The following is a 23,991-nucleotide window of genomic DNA, read 5'->3' as shown; positions in this document are numbered from 1 at the left end:
CTTGTTCAACATGTTAATATATTACATTTTGAATGATAAGTCTGTTGCATATGCTAGAAAGTACCACACAATCCATGTAACTGAAGAAAAAAGCTTTACAGTGTTCGTGCTTTTTTTATTTACCTTTATTGAACACAAGAATTTCTGGCAGAATGCAAAGTCAAATTGTGTTTTCCTTCTTTTCTTAGTTAGTATTCAGTATTTACACCGGTGAAAGAGGACAGACAGACAGAGGAGTGGTAGCCTACCGATGTCTGACCTACAGTATGAGATCTGTTGTTTACAGAGAGAAGAGGGAGCTCTGGATCAATGACCAGCTGTTGGCAGTGAAGGCTGAAGACTACTGTCTAACAGAATATGAAGCAGTTGTGTGTTACACAGTTGTGTGTTGGTGACTCTTACTATGAGAAAGAGAACCTTGGCATGATGTTTTTTCTACTTTTCAAAACCTAAAACTATTCTTGTTGCTGTGTCTCCTCCTCCCAAATGCTGAGCAAAATGAAAAATATCTTTAAAAAAAAGTCTTTATTCTGACTGAATCAAGTGGTGGACTCAAAGAGAAAAATGGTTGCTTCTATGTCAGTCTTGCATTTTTGAGGTATCTGAATGAGGGGGACTTGCTCACCCAATGATATCAGGAGCCGTGACATGGGTAGAAAAAGTTTTCATGTAAAGTCGCACAAAAACTGGTCCCACATTTGCAATTACAGAACATTTTCAAGCTTTTTGGACTAAACTGACATGGTTCTTTTTGGATATTTTCACACTGTATATCAGCAGAAACAGTAAAATGTGCTCATGACATCGCTCCCTTCTTTTAAAATTACACTTCAGAGCTTCAGAACGGTTTCTCTTGAAGCAAAAACAAAAAGTTTGGGTAACACAACACTTGAAAAAAGATAATACAATACAATACATGAAGCTTTCATTAATTTTTTTGTCATGTCAAAAACTGTGATATTAATATCCATTTCTAATATAATTTGCATGCTTGGAAATCCAATAATTTCAGATATTTTAGAGAATATAGGACCTGAGCAAAGTCTCATTGTGTCATGTTCTCAGTGGTAATGGTTTGCTAGATGTCATTCTCATGTGATTTAGGATGAGGTGTCAGTATGTCCAAATGTCTTTTAAGGGTAATTCTGGTTCATGGTTTGGGTAGACAGGTCGACAGGATCTTGTCCACAAGACCTCTAGTGGTGCACAACCGCACTAAGTACATTAGGTCAAAGTTGAGCCAGAAAGTTAGTCTATAAACTGTGATAGATATTGGCAGATTTTGGTATTATAATTTGCCTTTCACTTTTGTTTGTTTTTTTCACATAAGTTTGGCTGTTTTTAGCCTGTCTGACCGTCTGACTGCTTGTGTTTCTTGCCTCATTGGACTTCTTTTTAGTGATGTTTCACAGATCTCAGTACTTAACTTGGCGAGCACAATATTTAGCATGACGATAGAAATTATGACAAAGCCTACCAAAATAACATAAACCAGAATAATCCTTTAACATGGACAGTGTAAAGGACACATCATACACACCAGAACACATTAACTCAGCCATTCAGAATCTATGACGTAATTTGAACAAACCACTGCTTAACTTACATCTCTGGAATGTAGTAAATGAAAAAGCAAATCAGCAGGAAGATGGAGATGTGAAACTTTTAATGGACAGACACTGAGAGGAATGGAATGCATGCCACCATTTTCTTATACAAAGGCACTGTGTCTTTCCAGTTTGCTGCTGTCATACTTCTGTACATTGGTACATCAGCTACATCTTTTCACAATCAAACTATTTGCTCAATTCTATGACAAAAGGACACAATGGATTCACACATTCACAGTGTACTAGCTTGCAGTCTAAAGTAGGAGGAACACTGTACAAAAAAAGATGGCGAAACCTTCCAAATCCACAGCAGGGTACTATGGGTTGAGAACATTCTGAAATCCTTTCATTTATTTTCTATGCATAAAAAGAGGACTTTAAACACCACAGACCAATTTCCTTTCTGGTTACTTAAAAGAGGCCACATTTCTTCTCTAGTCAGTTTTGTTGCATAAAAGGACCACTGAAATGCTATGCTTAATGGGATGAGTGTGTACATTCATTTACAGATAGTAATAGTCTCTCAATTTAAGCCAGATTTCAAAGTAAGACTATGCGACTCAGCACAGTTTTCAATGGGAATCTTTAGGACCTGTGACTGCTTGGACTTTTTACTTATTTTGAAGGGGCCAGTCTGCATTTGGTAGTAAACTCATTGGTTATCTTGCCAAATATGTGATGAGGATCACCTCCATCTGGGTATTTCTGTCCAGTGTGCATGCTAAAATGTTAGCATGTAGTATGCTAAATAACAATAACAAAGTGACATTATTCAAAATCTTGATCTTCATCACTAATTAATGTCCATTACAAACTAAGAGTACAAAAAGGTAAAGGTGCTTTGAGCAGGTTGGTCTGAGCTGGTCTATAACTGGTCATGGCTGGACGGAGATAGTTTGGTGCTGGTGAAAGTGATATTGAGATCACAGTTGTTGGTAGGCAACATCAGCATGTGCTCAAAAATGATTGAACTGATCAGAGCAGGACCAGCACTAGCTTCCTCTACTGAAAGAAATAAACTGCTTACTGCTTATGGTGTGTTATGGCTGTTTTTGCTAGTTAGCCATCTAAAGCTGACTTGGAATAGCAATCATAAAGAGAAATATTTTTCACTAAATGTTCATTATATTGCCTTTTTAACAATGCCGTTAAAACTCCTTGATGGTCTAGACTGGTGATGTCTGTATGAAAATTAGCTAATGTTCTTAGATTAGACTAGCCCTACCAAACATAGCAAGGATGCTAATCACTGCCACAGGCAAAACTAAATGCAGTTTCCTGCTTTCATGGTTGTAGCTGTATTGAGTGTTGTTTCAGCATTAAAATTATTTACCGGAAATTAAATACACTCCAGATCTAAGCTGCCTAACATGCTGTATTCAGTTACTTATTTAGTATACTGCTAGCTGTCTGTGGGTATAAACATACACACTGAACAGATATAATTATTGGAGACACAGATAATGATCGTGTAATCAGTCCTCTCAGATACTGGGTAAACTGACCTATGGGCCAAACTGCCCAAGGAAATCTGTGTAGTACTCTTTTGTCAAACTCGACCAAGCAACTGTTTAACACGGCACTTTACAATATGAGTTCTCTTTGTGGCTTTGTATTATTTATTTAACTAAACAAATCTGAGTTTCCTGTTTTTAGAGAGCCTCCAACATCTGACCAGGCATAACAGATAAAGACAAAATTCCTAGGCCAACTGTGGTTAATTTCATACTTTCCAGACATTGTCCAGAAAATTTCCATTTCAACCTTGTGCTAAGAAGTGAACTTTGAGTAAAGTGGTCAACTGGACTAAACCTACAATACATGTTACATCACTACAACTAATTAAAACCTTAACAGCAAGATGGTGGAAGCAGAGGTGACACATACTCACACTGACAACAGGTGTGGTGAAAGAAGACGATGGCTGAGGGAATCAAATGTTTGGTCACTCAGAGGTGTAGAAATATCAGCAAGCTGAACCCTCAGACCAATCAGTTATAAGCAGTGAAGAAGAGTGTTTAACACAGAGAAGGCAACAATGGTTATGAACCAAAGAAGAAGCTAGGGATGGTTAACCCCAAGGAAACAGAAGGTGATATTCGAGACCAATGTTAGAAAGTGGAAACTGGTGTGTCAAGAATTCAACAAGTTTGGCCAATAAGCATCCAAGGGCTTGTTTTCATTCAACAGAAACGTCTACTTCTCAGTCCAAACCTGCTGATGGAAACTGTTTTCACAGAACACGTTTGGCCTTTTGTGTCACTGTTAAGCCCAATCTGTCAGGTAAAGAATTGGTCCGAAATGCTCAAAGGAGACCTCTGGAAAAGGCAAGGTGTATGCATATGAGAGAGAAAGCGACAACGATAAAGAAAATCAAATGACAATATTAACAACACACACATAAGCTGTGTCTCATTACAGGTGCCACCTCCTTCGAAGAACATGATTTACGAGGGACTGAAACGAAAGCTAGCGGGCTCCAGAGATGAGACGGTTTACAGAGAATTCACCATAGCATAATTTCTAGTTCCCATTCCCAGCTTCACAGAGACCAAAACTAATGGCATGTCCTCATCAACTCGTAAGGTAAAAAAATGACCAGTAAGAATATGCCCTCAACAGCCCCAGATAGTACATAGTTCAGGCAAAGTTCTACCATTGTGTTTCAAGACACAATGGATAACTGGTGTCAACAGTGTACCATTAATGATAATTCTATCCATATAACTTAATATACTTTCACTACATGTCTACTTCCAAGAAGTAACAGTGGACGTTCAGCCTGGTTTCCATGTAGAATCCTTTTTCATTGGTCCAGCTTATACAGTATCTTTACCAGTGATCATGTGAATACACCAGGTTTATTTGGTAAAGATCATTTTCTGACTTAACGAGTTAATGAGGACTGAAAGCAGTATGAACAATTGATTGGTGTTTTAGAACAGATAAGTATACAAAGGACACCCAAGTAGAAGCATCAAATTCAGGCAAAATTATCCTTTGGAGTGGGACACCTCAGTTAAGCTGTTAAGATGTATTCAGTCTTGAAATCAAATTGGATTTTGAGGGATGTGGCCCCTGAAAAGGAACACAGCTATAATCTTCTATGTGACCATTTCCTTACCCTAAACCCAACCCAGCCATCTCCCAAAAATTCTGTTTATATACAGCTACAGCAAATACGTTTTGAAAGAAACTTAATGTCATCCAGATTATGATTATTATCAACATAATGAGTAAAGGTTTTTAATGAACGTATCTGCAAAGTAACAAAATGTTCATAATGAATGCAAAAAAATCACAATGTTTTTTTCCCCTGACAACATTCACCTGTGGCAACTAAAGCATGACAGACGTTTTTATGGTTATGTTTATACAACACAAAGCACTTGTTTAAGGGTTAGGGAAAATCATCATCTTGATAAAATATTAAAAAGTCAATGGTGGTGTGAGAGTGGATGGGTTTACTTTCAATATTTAACCAAAACCACAATGTTTTAATTCCAGTTCATTACAACTTATTGTAGTTGCCTTAAACAAACTGCACGGGGGACTTTGTGCGCCCTCCATTCATCCCAATCACCTGCCTACTAATTCCGTATGGAACAAAAATGTAGCACTTTGCTGACTGAAAAAACAAAAAACAGTTCACATTATCATTACAACAGTTCTGTTTTTATCATAATGTATAGGCAAAACCATTTACCAATATACATGTACGTACTGCATAAACATAATTTTAAGGGAGACATGGTTGAAACCCCTGAACCTTCACTTTAATAGCATGAAAAATATTTCCCCGGTGTCTTCTTACATTTCTCATAGCTTGGGCTAAATTATTTCTGGACCTGAACCATATGAAGACACCATTCAAGAAAGAAAAAAAACATCTAAAAAGGAGGAACCAAATGACAGCACACATGTACAGAAATACAGTAACTTTGCAAAAAACAGGCATGCTAATGATCTATCTCTAGCCCTGGAAATAACACATTAAAAAAAGCTAAATAGTCTGGACATTATTTAAACACAACAAAATATCGACAAAGGAAAAAAGACCCATAATCCATTACCACAATGGTGACCATACTGCATAAAGTAGTATTGGTAATGTACTCTACCAGTCTTATGTGTGTATATAATGAGGGCAGTAATCTGTGAAGTAAAGCTACAGTCCAACCATGGTTATCTAGAGTAAAATAGTTTAGATTCTGTTCCGTATTTAACAGTTGATTTAATATTACATACAAGAGAGAGGGTGAAATACAAGTATGCATTTTGCTTTTTTCTGTGGACTAAGGCATGTGCATGAGGTCTTTACATTTTCCTGGTCAGAAGACACTGTAGAAAGAGACCTATCATTTCTCTTTTTTTTTATTTTTTAGCTTTTCTGTTGCATTTGTTGTTTTTTCTCTGATGCAATGGGGTGCTGTGTGACATTGCTTTGAGGTTTCAGTGACTGTGACCCCCCACAACCCCCCACCTTGAAAAACCCACACCCAACAACCCTCCCTACCCCAACCACACTCTTCTTCCCGCTGCTCTTGGGCAAGGAGATTACGCTTTACTTTCGTTGCCATTCGTCTGAGGAGCCTCGTTGGGAATTGTCTTCACCTCGGCTGTGGCGTTCTTCACCTCCGTCTCGCCTTTAGTGTTATCATCCTTCACAGTCTTACCACTATGGGGACAAACACAGGAGCGAGAGAGACCCAGAAAGAGACAAAAAGAGAGGAAATTCTGTTAACAGTGAATCACTAAGTCTCCCTCTCACCGCTAAACTGGCTGCTCTGAGCTGCCTTTTGTGTCATTTTCAAAGAAAGAAGGGGAAAAAATGGGGGGAAAACATGCAAGATGCTTTGAGGGAATTTGTTTTCCCTCCTGGAACTGAATGAATTTCACACATAATAGGATCAAGCTCACTATCCTAGCCAGACATCAAATAAGAGTACATGGATGTCACAGCTATTTTCAAGGAACAATGAATGCTGATGTGGAATGAGACAGGGTCGGTACAGTAGGCACAATGCATGAAGGAATGAAAGACTGAGGCATAACCTACAACACAAACTACAATACACAAGAGGATTACACGCCGTCTGGACTGAGCCAAGACACAATGGAAAAAGACTTTAAAGCCATACTTCACTTAAGTCGAACATTTTCTGGTGTTAGCATATGTACCTTTTTTGTAATACATTTATAGTAATGTGCTGCTGTGGCTTCTATTTTGAAAATGTGATGCATCAATGTTGTGTCACATACAGTCATCTCTTCTTCTGTTCTCTATGTCAGCTCTCAAATATCCATTTTAATCAATACACTTCTCTTTCCTGCTGACACACATACATGCTCTCTGTGGGCCTTATAAAGTTATGCCAGGGACTGACCCACATACATGATCCACAAATACATCCAACCCATACAGACTTTAAACTGAAACAGTCTTCATATAAATGGCTATCCTGAACATTGTGCTAAAATGAAGAACCTTGGGTGTTTGGAAAAAAAACTAAACAATTTGTTCCCCCTGGGAGCATGACTGTTGTCTACAAATTTCATGGCAATCTGCCTGTGAGATTATGAAATACCTTCCATGCAAAGTTGAAGTTTTTGCCCTGACGGTGCTAGAGAAAAGGTCATAGCATGTCTAAATTAGAAAGGGTTCACCCTATGGGGTACATGAATGCATCCAGTAAATGCCATTGTGTCAATTTACATTTAGATGTACAGATGGATGTTTTGGCCTGAAAAGCTCAGGGAGTCACCAAACACATGAGTCAGATTCAGGAGATGACAAATATCCATTAATTTGTAGGTGTGATCAGGCAGTCATGTTTTTGTATATAATGTGTGAAAATTATTGGACTCAACTAGGTCAGATTAATGCAATAAAGTAAATAGGTCACTGCTAAACCCACTAACTAAGCTTATTCAAATAATTGTATCATAACTAAAAACATACACCTGCCTTTTATCCTAAAAAAGCAAGCAAAAACTTAAATAAATATGAGGGCTGTGAGTATAAATTTATTCTGTTGTTGGAAAACCAAATTATTCATAGTTCTTCTATATTGTGCACAACCTGAAAGTGCTATTACAATTTGTTGCAGCTTCCTCAAAGTCAGTGCCAACCTTATCTGTGTGTTCACCTACACTATCTATAAAATTGTGCAAAGCAGGCAAGAATCCTGATAATACAGTACATGACTACACAAGCTCCCTCAAATCAATGTTTTTAGTCAACTTGATAATATTTCAGCCAAAGCATGAACTCAACAACCACTATGCTAAATTCATACTCTTGTCAGCTTCAATCTACACTTGATATCTTCTGGACATGTTCAGTTAAAACAATTCTACACATTGGATGGTACTATACAGTCTAATCTTCTAACATGAACTGTCTTCATTGTGATTTGTCACAGGTTGCCATGAATGTTGCTCCAATGTAACCTTTAAATGCTGTCTCCTTGATCACCAACTCGCTGCAGTTTCTGACCTTTAAATTGTAAAACTCTTTCATGCGGCACTATCTTTAACTATGTCACTCTTGATTTTAAAACATGCTCCTGCGTAATCAAGAGTAATTCAATAACTACTCTGATTGAAACCTGCTTTTTGATACATTGTTTTAAACGTGGTGTAAAACGACATCATGAAGGACATTTACATATGTGATATGTAGGAGTGTATAATCTGTTGGAATGGTCTGCAAAGATACTTTTCTACTCAAGAGCGAAAAATGGGTCCAGAGGAAGAGTACGTCACTCAGAAATCCAATAAACCCACAAGAAACTTGACAAGACATTTCATTTTTGGGATGCTGAAGAAGGATCACCACATAGATCAGTGGGAGAGCTCTGATTCAGTCATGTCAAAGAGTTATTAAGAAAAGTTCCTACAATGACAAGTTTGGTTATATCAATGTGATGTTGAGCTGACAAGAGCCCTGCTTCCAACTAGCACTCAACTCCCCATACTTCATCACTGACATCATGCATCATTTTTTGGCCATCTGAGTAAGCAAAGTATTCGATGAAGGGGGGAGAGAAAGAGACCTGATTGTCAGTAAGCCTCTGTAATTCATCTTCTGCCATAGCTTCCTCTTCATCCTTACGAGAGTGTCAGGAATCAGGAACATCTGCAAACTCCTACTCCTCCTACTACTCCTATGGGTAAAACGCCAAAATATTCACCCTTCATAGCACCACTGAAATAAGGGTTTTCTACAGGAAACAAAACAGAAAACAGAGGTGTCTTTCTGAGATTGGCATTTTAAATGGCCTTCAATATCTATTATCCTTCATCAAAATGACAAATGTCACTCTGTGACAAGTATTTAAATTTACTTGAACACACTTATTTATCCCTTCACAACTGAGAGGAGTATTCCACAAAAAGATATCTCTCTACTCTTTCATAGAGTGAACAAGAATTTCTCATTTGAGTGTGCAGCAGGACTTAATGTTTCTTGCTATTTTTTGTCACGTACTCTAGTGAAGACAAACTAAGCTCTGGTATCTTGGCCTTGGTTGTTGTTAATTACTATGAGCTATAGATCGCATTCTGTGGCATTCACTTACTTAAACATGGTACATAATAGACTCATGTTTGTTTTAAGTTAGCAGTGCATAATGTAAAATTTTGAAGAACTTAAGGGCTAATTTTAATAGTTTGGACAATCATTATCGTCTTTATCATTGGTTAAGATAACATTGTATTCATCAAGTCTTATCATTGTCCTATAAACAAAAAAATAATATTATGGATCTTCCCTGCCATTGTTGAGTCACCAAAATTTGGTGAATTCAAAACTTTTTCTTTTTCTTTTGCCAAGAAGCATAAAAAGCAGAAGATCATTGCTGCTAGAGCTTGGACCATTGCTGGATAGATGCACAGATAAAAAGGAAATAAAATTAGAAAAGTTGTGTGCATTGTTTCTGTGTGTACATTGTCAGAATTTCAGTATTTAATGATTTGAAAACCAAAGTAAACGCATCCTTAATGTCAGTAACTACGGTGAAAGATAAATCACAGAATTGGTCTGCAACTATGATGAATGTATCGAACAGACAGTTGGGGTTAATTTTCTTTTCAGTTTGGCTAACATTTGTTGGTCATCTGACAGCTTATTTTTCTTGCTCTGTTTTAATTTTTTTTAATGATGTTCCATGTTTTCTCATCTTAGCAATTATCTAAGTAAAATCATACTGACAGAAATGATGGCCACAACTACAAAAATAAGAGCCAGGTGTTAATGTACTGGATTTATCCTTTTAATGTTCTCCATATAAGAATCACTGCATATGTGTATGTATGCTAGTGATTACTGGAGGTACTGAAAGTACTTATGTAAGTACTGCTGGAAGACCTTGAGTGTGAACAAGGTGTATTCTAAAAAGATGCATCATTCATCTATTTGTTTTCCATAATGATTTATCTGGTTAATCAGAGTTAATCAGAGATAATGTGGGTGAAATAAAATTAAGTGTATGGTTGGAGAAAGGTTAACTCCATTAAGTGAGCAAACAAACAGGTGGAGGGTGGAGGTGGTGGTTGAATGAAGACAAGCATGCACTGGTGGCATCCCAATGGATTGTATTCCTGTGCCATTTACCTGCAACGTTTATTGTTCTTAAAGGAAAATTCCACCCTTAAATGTTCCTACAAAAATCATCAACCTGAGATATTCAGTATATTTCAGGAAGCATTCTGCATTCTGCAAGTATTGCAAATAATGTTATTTGGCAATTTTGCTTAAAGTATTTTACATCCTGCTTTTTTACACCCAGAAAATACTTTTTTTTTCATTAAAAGGCTTGTACATATATTTATATATACACATATGTGAATATACAACATATCCTGCAAAATTGTGCATGTGGGGATCTGACACCAAAACTCTCTGCATTGAAGGGTGGACTTTTCCTTTAAAAATGGCACACTTCTGGACTATTGGGATGTGACCAGAGCAATAGCGACAAGTTGAGGAATGGGGATATGGCAGTGTTCATACTCATTTTGGGCTGGTGTGGTTGAGTCTGTGCACAGGGTATTGGGCACTTCCTTGGTCGGGCCGTCTACTTGTAAGTCCTTATTCTGGGTGCTGTCAGGGGCTTTGACTGGGTCACGCTGGCTCTGTAGCCCGTCGGCATTAGCAGAGGGTGGGCTGACGGGCTCTGAGACAAGGGGCGTTGGGTTGGATGAGGGGGTAACTTTAGGGGTGTCGCTCAGGTCGACCAGGGGCCCAACATCAGGTTGGGTGTTAGCTTTAAGCGAACTGGACTGGGCAGCAGGGCAGTTTTTGGGGGAGGACTTGGCAGGGGCAGCTTTGGTTGGGCTTGAAGCGCTGGTGGTTAGCGTGGTGCTCTCACTAGCAGGACTGCTCTGCGCCGTGCTAAAGCTCTCAGCAACTGAGTTAGTGGCAGTGGAGGGGAGAAAGTTTACCACCGTGGAGGTGGTGTCTGCAGCAGCGGGCCTGTTTGGTGGGGAGGAGCAGGACAAATAAGGGAGGGAGGAGTGGGGAGTGGACACGGGAGGAGCATAGAGCCACCAGAAAAGTGAGGGAAAGAAAGAAAAAAGACAACGAGAGAAATAAAGGGGTAGAGGGAGAGTGCAGGTCAGGGAATAAACAAGGCAGAGTGAGTGCTTCTGTGCTACAGTGAAAAAGTAAAATCTACACAATCAAAATGTTAGCAACAAAATATTTGTGGAGGGGTAAATAAAAAATAATACAACAATACAAAGACCCAAGAAAAAGGAGGGATTGTTGTTGGTCTGAATGGGTCTGAATGAGTTAGTGGCTTGGCAACCCTATTTAAGACTAGGTTAGACACTCCTAAACTTTGATTTGAAAGGATGAAAACAAGAATTTATGTAAATTACAGTTACTATAAGGTTCTATAAAGATCCATAACAATGTATAATGGCAGTATAATGATGATAATAATAATAATAAAAAAAATTATGACATTTCTGACTATCTAGTCCATTAAGACAATTCATTTTATTTATGATTCACCTCTCTTATCAAGACTATGCAGATAGGCCTAAGTCTGAGACAATTATTACATTTGGGAAGTCCTGTTCCATACTCACTCAGGTTCTGTCAAAGGGGTGGTCTCATTGGGCTCAGTGGGAGGCCCTCCTTCTTGGTTTGGGGTGTGTCCTTCCTCCGTTCTCACCTCAACAATGGGCTCCTTAGAGTCATCTTTCCTGTTGTCAGAGAGCAACAGACTAGTTAGCAAGCTAAGACACTAACTTTATTTGCTGTTAACCTATTAAACCCCATAGTGATGGTGTCTTCCCCCCCGACCACTTAAATGAATTAAATCAAAAGTAAACAGAAGAGAAGCTGTGCATGGAAACCTAATAAAAATTAGAACCACTACTGTTATTGTACAATACAATAGGAGAATTAAATGTGGACTCTTAATATGTCATCTAAAGCTGTACTAGTAAAAGATTTAATATCAGATTATCACTTTGATTTATTTTGTCTTACTGAAACCTGGCTAGATGATGAAGAATATGTTATCCTAAATTAATCCATTCCCATATTATCTCATATTATTACTCACATTTCAGATTACAATTCGACACAAGTCTATAAATCAATTTGAAACTTAAATCAAATTATATCTCATTTGAATGCCTTGTTCTTTTAATTTTTTACGCCCAACCTGGAAAACACTACAGCCAATTCTATTTGTTATAATGTACTACGCTCCTGGTCCATGTTCTCAATTTTGAGTTTTTATCAAGTTCAGTCCTTAAAACAGATAAAGAAATGATTGTAGGTGATTTTAACATCCATGTGGACATCAACAATGGCCCTAGTACTGCATTTATCTCATTGTGACATTTGATTGGCTTGGAGTGTTCATAAACCCACTCACTGTTTTAACCACACCCTCGACTTTGTTCTGGCATATGGCATTGAAATTGAACATTTAATAGTCTTTCCACAGAATCCCTTTTTATCTGAATTCCTATTGCTGGACTACATGCCACTAGGCAAAAAAACCCAAAATAAACAAATCACTAGATGTATATCTCCCAAATTGATTATTTTGTTGATAGTGCTGCAGAGCTCACTGCGAATGACACTCAACTCTATTGCCCCTCTGAAAAAGAACACAATAAAACAAAGACATGTTGGTGCCAAATATCAACTGATTACATATCATGATTCATTTGCTATAAATCTTTTTCACATGAGCCGTTAAATTTGTATTTGTTTTGCTGTGTTCATAGCTGATACAATGAGAGACTGTTCAAAATATTTAACTGGATTTTTGATCAACAAAGTCTATAATACTATAATTTAATTTTGAGATGATTAGGTGTTTACAGGGTAATCTGAGTTTTTCCTTATCCAAAGAGAGGATGTCATATGCCGTACAGATTGTGAGAATAATAATAATTTATTATTTGTGATTTTGGGCTCTATAAATAATATTGACTTTACAGTTCTGAATATTTTACTCACAATGCTTACTGTGCACTTTAACAGTGGTAAAATTTTTTAGTAGTAAGTCAACCTATAACAATTTTAATCTATGAATTGTAACATTTTTGCAGTTGAATATATAACTGGAATTTATTGCCCAACCATGATCAACAAACTATATAACTACAGTTAAATAATTCATATTATCTAGGACAGGCAGGGTGTAGACTAGTTAAGATGAATGAAATAGCATATAGCTGAGATGCAGTAATTTCAGTTTAGCGGTTTCTGAATCACAGTAAGTAGTATCAAACTGATGGAAATTTTATTGGCATAGGAAGTTGTGGAAACTTTTTTTCCCCTTAAACAATCATAGGGTGTCAACAGTTCCTCAATGATAAATAAACCACTCTTTACCTTTCTTTTAATCATATTAAGATAGAATTGATGGCAATCTTCTCATCTTCTCCATTTAAAGCTACATTTATTTTATTTAATAAAAACAAGCTGTAAAAACAGCATTTGACTATATTTTATAAAATTTTTCATGGTGAACATGCTAGCAAAGAATTACTTGTACAGAAGAAACAAAGCAATATTGCAGTTCATTTTGTGTGTCAACCTCCATCCATCCATTGTCAACCGCTTATCCTGCGTACAGGTTCACGAGGGGCTGGAGCCAATCCCAGCTGACACCGGGCGAAAGGCGGGTTACACCCTGTACAGGTCACCAGTCCATCGCAGGGCCACACATAGACAAACAACCACTCACGCTCACACCTAAGGACAATTTAGGGTCACCAATCAACCTAGCCTGCATGTCTTTGGACGGTGGGAGGAAGCTGGAGCCCCCGGAGAGAACCTGCAAACTCCACACAGAAAGGCTGGGGCAACTGGTTTGAACCCACTACCTTCTTGCTGTGAGGCGACAGTGCTAACCACTGCACCACCGCGCCGCCCATGTGTCAACCTAATTAATTTAAATAACATAAAGTGGGTTTTTAGAGCTTTTTTGAAAACAGCAGCCAACAATAATTCAAGTTGTTTAAACAAAAACATAGAAGAAATGCATCATAAAATGGCAAGGATGAAGTTCCCTTACGTGAATGCTGCCTTGCCCTCCTCTATGTCCTTGTTCTTAGCACCTGGCCCAGCCTTCCCACAGAAGTTAACAGCAATGCACATGAGGAGTCCACACTTGTTGAGGAAGTAGCAGGTGACGTCCACGCCCACCAACAGCAGGAAAAAGACAACAATGAGGATGCCTACGATGGCTCCGGTGCCCAGGCCTGAGCCACCGTCCATGGCATCTGAAGGGCAAGGACAGGGAGAGGGTATACACAAGCACAACAGGCAAGAAAGACAGGGGGAGAAGAGGAATTAGGAGAGAGGAAAGGGTTCAACATAAAGGAGAGGGGAAAGAAAGAAAGTTAGAAAGAGAGAGGGAGAGAGATGATGAGGAATGCTGTCAAGCTTTTAATACACTGCTTCAGATTTTCAAAAGACCTCAAGTGTGTCGTTCATTTCAGAGGGAATTTGGAGACAAATCATGCCAAAAGCACCAGCATACTAATATGCAGAAACAATAAAACCCTCTCTGCTTTTCATTATAGCAACTTAATATTTACTCTTGAAAATCATCATGGCCGACACACTTCAGGTGTTCAATTTCACACACAATCACAGAACTTCCCAAGATTAAACAACACGTCTAAACATCAGTGTGTGAAGAAAAACTGGATCCACAAAACATCTAGTATAATATACACAAATCCAATATCATAATACACTGTAGAAACCCTGCAAATACTAACCCGTTTTTTGTTCCATGGAATTTTTATAATATGCTTGTGACATATATTGAGGCATTTTGACTTGATCATTAACATTTCTAACATTAAATGAATGTCAGTAAAAAAGTTTTATTGCAATCCATCCAAAGGGTGTTGCAAAACAAAAAGCCAGGGGACCATCAAAGTCATTAGAATCATTCATGTCTGCTAGAAATTATGTTTATATATAATTGCTACCAGGATTGTGATTGAAGGGAAAATATTTTCAAGGGAACTACATTGTACCCCATAGAATTCATTGGGAGGTGGTCAGGGTTTGCTTTTGCAAATTAGTAGTATATAAACGTACTTTCTAGGAGACAGGGTTGTTATAATACATTGGCCGCAAAGTTTGTGCCAATTAATCTAGTAAAAATGGAAAAAGACAACCTTTGACCTGCTGGTGGTACAGCTGCTGTTTGGCTATTAATTTGGAAGAGTTTTGAAAGTTGAAAGTCCCTGCTGCACTGTAGAGATATCTAAAAAGTTAGAAACTCTAAATTCCTGCTATGAAAAAGGCAATGGAAGGAATGTGGGAAACTCAAGCAAGATTTCTCAACCTGGAGGTTTCTCAGGTTCAGCGATCAAACAATCAACATAGCAGAATACAGTTTAAATACTACATATTGTAATTCATAAATTATACATCAGCCCTTGAATAAAAATACCAAAAACCATGGTCAATGATACATTTTTTTAGGTGGCACTCAGTTTTTAACATTCTACACTAACTTGCTTATTGGAAAACATGCTTTACATTAACAAAGAAATTCTTGCGAGCATCAGTGTTCTTCAGACGGGAATAAACTGTAATTCCTGCACCTCTTATACACCTTACAATGAGAGTTTCCAAATTTTTCTTTCCCATTCAATATTTTATTTGGCTGCTCCAAAACTTTATTTGGAAACATGAAGTTTAGAAACAGTTATCTGAGCAGCTGTTTATCTCAACATAAGCAAGCAGTCATCACATTTATAATTCCATTTTGAGGGCAAAGTACAAATGCAGGTTATTTTCTCCCACAGATTATTCCACATAAACAAATGCACATGTGGTTTATAGACAGGACGGAATAAACAGGATTTGGTGGTCCAAGACAGCTCAGGCTTTGCGGCTTTGCATTTCAAGCACGGCTTTCTTAGCTCTCATCATTCGTTTTGGCATTTGATGACATTTCTACAAACCCGGACTAATACATTTCTTAATTTTTTTATTTCCATCTTTGCATGCAACCTGTGAGTGCATTTCAGCAGAGAATTCTTTATTTAAAAAACACTGAATGCATGCAATATTTCGGTGACCTCACTCAGATCATCACACATTTTTTTAAGTAGTTTATTATAGTTTTTTCTTTTCTTTTTAAATTACACCCTGCGAAAGGTTGAAACTTGCTGATGTCATCAGATACCAACACAAGTCAATGTCAGCAAATCTTCATTGTGATCAATGATTTACTTGTTCTCCATTTGCTTTAAGAAAAATCATGAAAAGGTTGAACAGCATTTTTTAACATGAAGTCAGATTTTTACTTCCCAGCAACAAAACACAAGGCCTAACTTAGCTGTGTCACACTCAGAGATGCAAAGAACATGGTCTCCCGTAAACGCTGAGACCAGCAAAAAGCTTTCAATCGCTCTGCTAAGAAATATGAAACTTAGTCTGTAGAAAGAAACTCCGGCAGCTAACGTTCGTAAAAATCATACTCAGAATCAGAAGGAGCTTTATTAGTGTTTTACACATACAAGGAATTCACTTTGGTGATAAGGTGCTATATGCAAGCAAACATACAGTTGACATAAATAGATGTAGAAATATATAAATATGGAATAAACAAATGCAAGTTATTTTAAAAATAATAGAAGAATAGAGAAAAATAATACAACTATTTGCAGAGAAAGAACAACTTGGCAGATATTTACATGTGCATTACTCTGGTTTGTGTTGAGCAGACGTATTGCAATGGAGGAGGATGTTATGTGCATAAATACATAAATTGACAATATAAAAAAATAAAAATAACAATAAAACAACAACAATTAACAGTTAACAACAAATATGTGCAATGTGCCAGGTTTGTGCATGATATAAAATGAAGTGATATTTACATGTGCAGAGAGACTGTATTATTTGAAAGGGGGAAGTGTCAGTGAGGAACCTGGGCCTTGTTAATGAGACTAGCTGCAGACGGGTAGAAGCTGTCTTTGTGGCAAGAGGTTTGTGACCGGGATGGGAGGGGTCAGCTGCAATATTTCCTTCTCACCTCAGATTCCTGGAGGCGTACAGGTCCTGAAGAGGAGGAAGATTGTAGCCAATCACCTGTTCTGCAGAGCCAATGATATGCTGCAGCCTGCCCTTGTCCCTGGCAGTGGCAGCAGCATATCAGATGGGGATGGAGGATAAAGTGAGGATGGACTCACGGATGGCAGTGTAGAAGTGCACCATCACTGTCTTTGGCAGGCTGAAATTCTTCAGCCGCCGCAGGAAGTACATCCTCTGCTGGGCCTTCTTGGTGATGGAGGTGATGTTCAGTTCCCACTTGAGGTCCTGGGAGATGATGGTGCCCAGGAAGCGGAAGGAGTCCACAGTGGTGACTGGGGAGTCACACAGGATGATGTGGGAGGGTCGGGCTGTGCTCTTTCTGAAGTCCACGACCATCTCCACTGTCTTCAGAGCGTTGAGCTCCAGACTGTTCTGGCTGCACCAGGTCACCAGATGGTCGATCTCACACCTGTAGGCGAACTCAACCCCACCAGAGATGAGCCCAATGAGGGTGGTGTCGTCCACAAACTTCAGGAGTTTGACAGACTGGTGACTGGAGGTGCAGCTGTTGATATACAGGGAGAAGAGCAGAGGGGAATGAATGCAACCCTGAGGTGAACCATTGCTGATGTTCCTGAAGTCAGAGACATGTTTTCCCCATCTTCACGTGCTGCTTCCTGTCTGTCAGGAAGTCAGTGATCCACCTGCAGGTGGAGTCAGGCATGTTCAGCTGAGAGAGATTGTCCTGCAGCAGGGCCGGGATGATGGTACTGAAAGCAGAGCTGAAATCCACAAACAGGATCCTGGCATAGGTTCCTGGGGAGTCCAGGTGCTGGAAGTGAAGGGCCATGTTAACTGTATCATCTACAGACCTGTTGGCAAACCGCAGGGGGTCAAGAAGAGGGTTTGTGATGGATTTAAGGTGGGACAACACAATACTTCATTAACAGAGAGGTCAGGGTGACCATGTCTGTCCCTTTATGACCAGTGTACCCATCCTCTGATGGCTACTTCCAGCAGGATAATGCACCATGTCACAAAGCTCAATCATCTCAAAATGGTTGAAAATGACAATGCAAAAGGGGGTCTAACCCAGTACTAGCAAGATGTACCTAAAAAAGTGGACAGTGAGTGTGTATACTCTGCTCAGATTGGGTACTTATTTTTGTCACTATCACAGTACTGGCGCACAAGTTTTTGATGCAATCCTTTTCTTATTCAAGTCCCAGGGCTCATTCTCAGTTTTATCGTACAGAATTGGGAAACCACTGATCACAACAATCATCATGTTTTACATATTATCTTTTACAATACAGTAGTTGAGTGGAGTAGAAAACGACTTCAGGTTAGGGAATTAAAATGAGTGTGCTTGGTTGTCACCATGTTGTTGCTCCTGAACATCAGACTATCTCAACTTACCCACATTGCGCTGCTGGATGCCTTTTGAGTCTTTGAGTTGTGGTGATTGATATGCTTTTCAAAATGGCCACCTTGATGTTGTCCTATTAAAGGACAACATCAAGGAATCAAAGGAATGTGGAAGTGGATGCAGAACCATCCCTTCATAATCAATATGTAATGTCACCATATGTTTGAGTATAGTCTTTTATCTCTACATAGTGCCTTAAAGCCAATGAAGGTACAAAATGAATTGAACATTTCAAATCATCACAAGCCATTGCCTGGTTGCATTAAACCCATAAACTGACCAAATACTGTATGTTTTTCTGAAACTTTTGTTTATAAAAGTATATTGCTTAATAGAACTCTACCATGCAAGCCAGTCTTGTTAGAACCCAATGAGACATAAAGGCTTTTTATTAAAAATTAAAGTCTCTCTAACATAGGTTAATGGGGCTCTGCTTAAGGCAGTAAAGATTGTCGCTATCACTTGCCAGTCTGTAAAGGAGCAAAAGCTCATCAGGAGGAGAATGTGAGCAATTTGCAGTTTGAGGACCACCTGTTGTAAACTCATAATATCCACGTCCCCGAAGATGGGAGTAAGGAGCAGGAAATAGACAGAGTAAATATGTTTTGCAGTTCTGTACCTACAGTATGAAAACATACATATATGTATCATGGTCTCACCATAGCAACATATTGTAAATGCTTAGTAAAAATGTAAAAGATATCATAACTGTAAGGAAAAAAAATAAGTGATGTAGCTTGCATTTCTGCACCTATTTTGTTTAATGTTATCACAGGTAATAGGCTAAATGTAGACGATGTAACTCAACATATTTCCTGCAGCTACAACAGACTTTGATCCAAACAATCAACCATATACCAGAATGTAGTGTCAGTTCCTCCAAATTAATGTGCAAGGGTGTCTAGAGATGCTATTTTACACTGATGAGTGTATCTATATCTATCAATCTATCCAATTGAGTATCTGTAGATCTCATTTCTCTGCCTGTTAAAATAAGAGTATTTTTGAGGACTCATCTTGCACTCTGGAGTAAAAACACATTTATCCAATCAAATGTCATTTGGGGAAACCAGCTAACCTCCCCCATCAAATAAAACCACACTAGTTAACCTCTGACTGGTCCATTGCCCAAGTTTACAGATTGAATTGACATTTCACTTCATCATATGATTTCTCTCATAATATTTGCTAAGATTAAATCAGCCTATGTAACGATGGACATGTCCAGGCCGTTAAGTTTAACCCTGGCCTTTATTATTTACACCCTGCAAATACTTTGGTATAGTTTATGTGACATATTTACCATTGACATGTAAAATTTCCTGACCTCACAATTTGACAAGCATGGCCCTGAATGCACCATTAAACAAGTGACTGACACCAAATTAGGTCTAATGATAGCCACACTTTTCTGGGCCTTTGAAGTGGGACAGTCTTGTTGACACATATTCGGTCTTAAAATCCATTTCAAAATAGACATCTTTACTGATCCTGTAGATATTTTGCCATCAACAGCACACGATTCGCACTCCTGTACTTTTTCAAACCTGACAGACAGCCACTATAGCCCAGGCTTTGCAACGATGGATTACGTTTCTTTTTAAATTATTTCTTACGCCTCTCCAACATCGTATGTTTGTGTTTACTGCACTCGTATCACAGATACATTTTCAAGTGAATGCACAGCACGGTCAATCTAGACATTTCATCTATATTCAAATCTTCCTCTCCTTGGCTGCACTATAGTATGCAATCCTTAATTTTCTCTGAGGCTGTGATCAAAATAGCAGGAGCACGCCACAGCTCTGCTCTGTCTGCTTAAAGGTGGCTACAGTGTTGCAGACAACACTTGTTTTTCCTCTTCCCAAAGCTTCATTTGCATTTTAACAGGCCCAATAAATCATGGCATTGTGGCATGTATTCAGTGCCGCGGGGGGTTTTCTCACCAAGCTCTCTCATAGAGGGAGAAACCACAAATCTACCTGTCAGGATGGACTACACAAACATTTCTCTTAACAGGCCTGTCAGGTACAGTACTGAGCCAGATCCCCAGAAGACTGCTGATAACAGACTGTATGTGATAAGCCTCAATTTCACTGAAAATCACAAATTCCTGAGAAATCAATAACTAGTCACTGTCTAGCATAGACAATATGCCAGACTTGTGTACTTCTACATTGATGAAAAACCTTTATATTGGCAGTTCATTTACATATCATCACAGCACTGGTAGATGCATTCACATAGTGCCTACTGATTGAACTGCATTCAAACAGACTTTTATGTTTAACCTCTAAAAAAATTGCCTAAACTCTACACTGGCTCTTTCTTTACACACTCATGTTGTTAAACACACAGAAATCTATTTTAATTCTTATCAAATCCAGCAGTGTAAGGATACCAAATATGTCAGGTTGAATTTGAGGGAAACACATATGAAATTCGAATGTCCAACACCTCTACAATATGTACAAATGATAGACTGGTGCAGCCATAAATAACATGATCAAATTAAAAAATAAACTATTCATTAGAGTGTAGCAATAGAGTTAGCCTAAAGATATTTTGTGAGGCAACGCTTATTTCACCAGAGGACCCACATACTGAAACATCAAGAGATCAGTCTCTATGCACTATTGCAGTCAGGATTGTAGTGATACGTCGGCTGCAGATGCCAAGTCCAGCGGCCTCAGTTGCTTTTCTCCAGCTGCACCAAGTTGGAATCACACTATTGCCTGGTCTCACGGCATTTTTCTTTGCAAATGCTGCGAGATCAATCACCGATGTCCGCTCACAGCACGTTCATAGATAGGTAGAACGTTTCTGACTTGACGCCGCAGTTTTTATACCCCGCCCCTGCAGTCACTTCCAGCTCACGTTAGACTGTTAAGTTGGCGAAAGTCAGAAACAGTTCTCGAATCTTGAATGCACCTAATGTCAAACCTGAACAACCCTCCCTGCGCAGAAGAGGGGGACTGCAATGCCACCCATCTACTTTGCATATGTCCAACACATCCAGCAGCCCCTCCTAGTGGTCGTAGGCATCACCTGGGTTACGGCGCTCAAAAAAGCAGAACCATTAATACTTCTAAACCACTACTCTATTGCTGGGTCCCAATTCCATACTACACTAATTGCACAAATTATGTAATATATACTAATATTCATATTAAGTATGTGTTCACTGACAGATATGCATTTTTGGGGGGATTTTCTGGATCCCTCTTGAGCCGTCTCATCCCCACCAGCAATCTGTGTGTAGCTGTGAGAAACTTCTCCATTTCATTTCTGCACTGCATTATGGAAAATAGTTTACATCAAATTAAGCATTCTTTAGTATGCATACTCTGTTGAAGGCTAAGTTTTAGCTATGGAGTAATACATCTTGCCTCTACATGATCTTTGTTAGGAGTTGCACATGCACAGTTCCTAGTTAAGAACTACTAGCCAATCAGAAACAGAGAGGGCGTGGCAGTGAGAAGCCGGTAAACTCGACTACGGTTCAGCCGTATATCCCCTTACCAGCTTAAGCAACAGGGACTGGATGGAGCAAGAGTTTCAGAGTGGTGAGTTATTAATCTGTAACAAAAGTATCTTTCATTCATAAAGTTATGACTGAGCTCTGTCTCTACATCACAGTAACAACTTTATGTCCATTGACTGCATGGAGGGTACCTAGTGTTTGGAAGAGAGAGGAGAGGTGTGTGCTGCAGCTCAGTGTTTTTCCACTAGTGTTTTTGAGGGCGTGTCGGACAAGCTGCTTGGCCAGCGTTCTATGATGCACATTTTGCTTTCATCCCTGTGACGTCACAGGGATGAAATGGAAACAGCTGGACTACAAACGAGCTGTTTTCAGGCAGTTCAGAGCAGTGTTTTCTGTGGGAGATGGGAACTTCCTTTGGGCTTTTTCACTTTGCAAACCTATTACATGCACAAAAAAGATGTATAACTCAATAAAGAAGCGGGAAAAAGCCAAAAACCATAATACCACCTCTTTAAGGACTCTCAAAGACTCTGCTGTGACTTCATGGTGTGAGTAACCCTGACAAGTTTAAAATCCTGAGATATGCCAAGAGCCAGTCACTTAAGGGGGCAAAACATTTTCAACTAGAGTCACAGTCAAACAATATTTCAGCAGTTTAAAATTTTTAGGAAGATATTTTTAATGTATGCTGTAATCTATATTCTAGTTAGCTGAAAATATTTCACTCAATGCCAACTGTTTTTTTTATGGGTTTTACAATGATTTCCCTTATATTCTCCGGTTCTATATCGAAATCTGTATCTATATTTTTCTTTCTTTGGGTATTGCATTGGCCTTATTTGGCTTAAAAGGTTTCTTCAATAAGTCCCATGTTTGTATCCTCCATCAGAGCTCGGCCACAGTGTGGCACTGCACCACCATTAAAATAACATGAACCTCAGACTGTTTTCTTTTGGGGCATAAGGAAGCAGAGTGATGTTGACAACTGACTCCCTCTTTGACTGATTAAGATCTCTGGAAACTCTTCATGCAAGACGGAATGTATGTGGCTGGATGGGAGTTCAAGCATTTAAATTAAGATTTCAGTTACTAGTGAGGCAACAGGCTTTACAAACTGATGTGTATATTGGCTTGAAATACAATTTTCTAACTCATCTCCATAAAGTAGAGGATGAAGGTAGGGATCATTGGGAAAATGATATCTAATTGGTACAGAGTGACAATATTGCTATAAAGAGATGATTATTGGAGGTTTTCTAATTGTTTTATGCTTTTGCTATAAATAACAATTCTGTCAGAATTAGAATATGAATTTGTCAAATGATTATAAAACAAAAACAACATGTTGTAATCAGTAATAAAAAAGCTATGTTGTAGAAAATTACAATTGAGATGATAAAGGACATGAGAAACTGTGGAGATACATTTGACAATTAATTTCCTATACAAATCTGCTGATTTGATTTAAACTTCTATCCATATAAACATCTCATTAAACACATTAAATTCACACTTAAAAAATATTTTAGGCTATTCAAGGAAAGTGGATCTGAAATTCCTGAACAAAAACAGCAGCTCTTGCTGTTGTCTTCATGCAGTGGGTGACTGAACCATTTGCTTCAGGGAGGAGAAATATTCTGTTTATATGCAATGCAAGTAGATCTGATGCACACACTTAGATGGAGATCCTGATTAGCAAAAATGAAAATCACTCAGCACTGATCAGCACTATCATTACTCAGTAGGCACTGATGAACAACAGGAGGGACCAACAAGTGACAAAGAACACCTCGAGGGTGTCGTAAGCTCTTATTATCCTTGTGACAGAACTTAGTTGAGATTAAACAGCAGTGTCAGGGATAATAAACTGAAAGAATACAAGTCTCATTTTAGATCCCAACCCAGGAAGGAAGGAATGCCAGAA

The 23,991-nt window shown here is 38.6% G+C and overlaps 1 protein-coding gene across 10 annotated transcripts in view; it reads right to left on the bottom strand.

The window, feature by feature from the left end:
• Positions 1-1,647: 1,647 nt before the first annotated feature.
• The window catches only part of ncam1a (neural cell adhesion molecule 1a), a 266,470-nt gene continuing 244,126 nt past the window's right edge, over positions 1,648-23,991 (bottom strand). For 6 of the 10 annotated variants that reach the window (XM_038707776.1, XM_038707777.1, XM_038707778.1 and 3 more), the window contains 4 exons: positions 14,165-14,372; positions 11,709-11,825; positions 10,627-11,088; positions 1,648-6,288 (listed from right to left, as the gene is read on the bottom strand). In XM_038707776.1, the coding sequence (XP_038563704.1) occupies positions 6,168-6,288; positions 10,627-11,088; positions 11,709-11,825; positions 14,165-14,372 (908 nt within the window). In that variant the 3' untranslated portion in view covers positions 1,648-6,167. The remainder of the gene's footprint in view (positions 6,289-10,626; positions 11,089-11,708; positions 11,826-14,164; positions 14,373-23,991) is intronic. The other 4 variants (XM_038707782.1, XM_038707783.1, XM_038707785.1 and 1 more) reach the window with 1 other exon arrangement.

Source organism: Micropterus salmoides, unplaced genomic scaffold (assembly GCF_014851395.1).
Source record: "Micropterus salmoides isolate LMB-PRFRI ecotype aquatic unplaced genomic scaffold, ASM1485139v1 Ms_hic_scaffold_9, whole genome shotgun sequence".
NCBI classification, from domain to species: Eukaryota; Metazoa; Chordata; class Actinopteri; order Centrarchiformes; family Centrarchidae; genus Micropterus; species Micropterus salmoides.
This window is presented reverse-complemented; position numbering and strand designations above follow the sequence as displayed.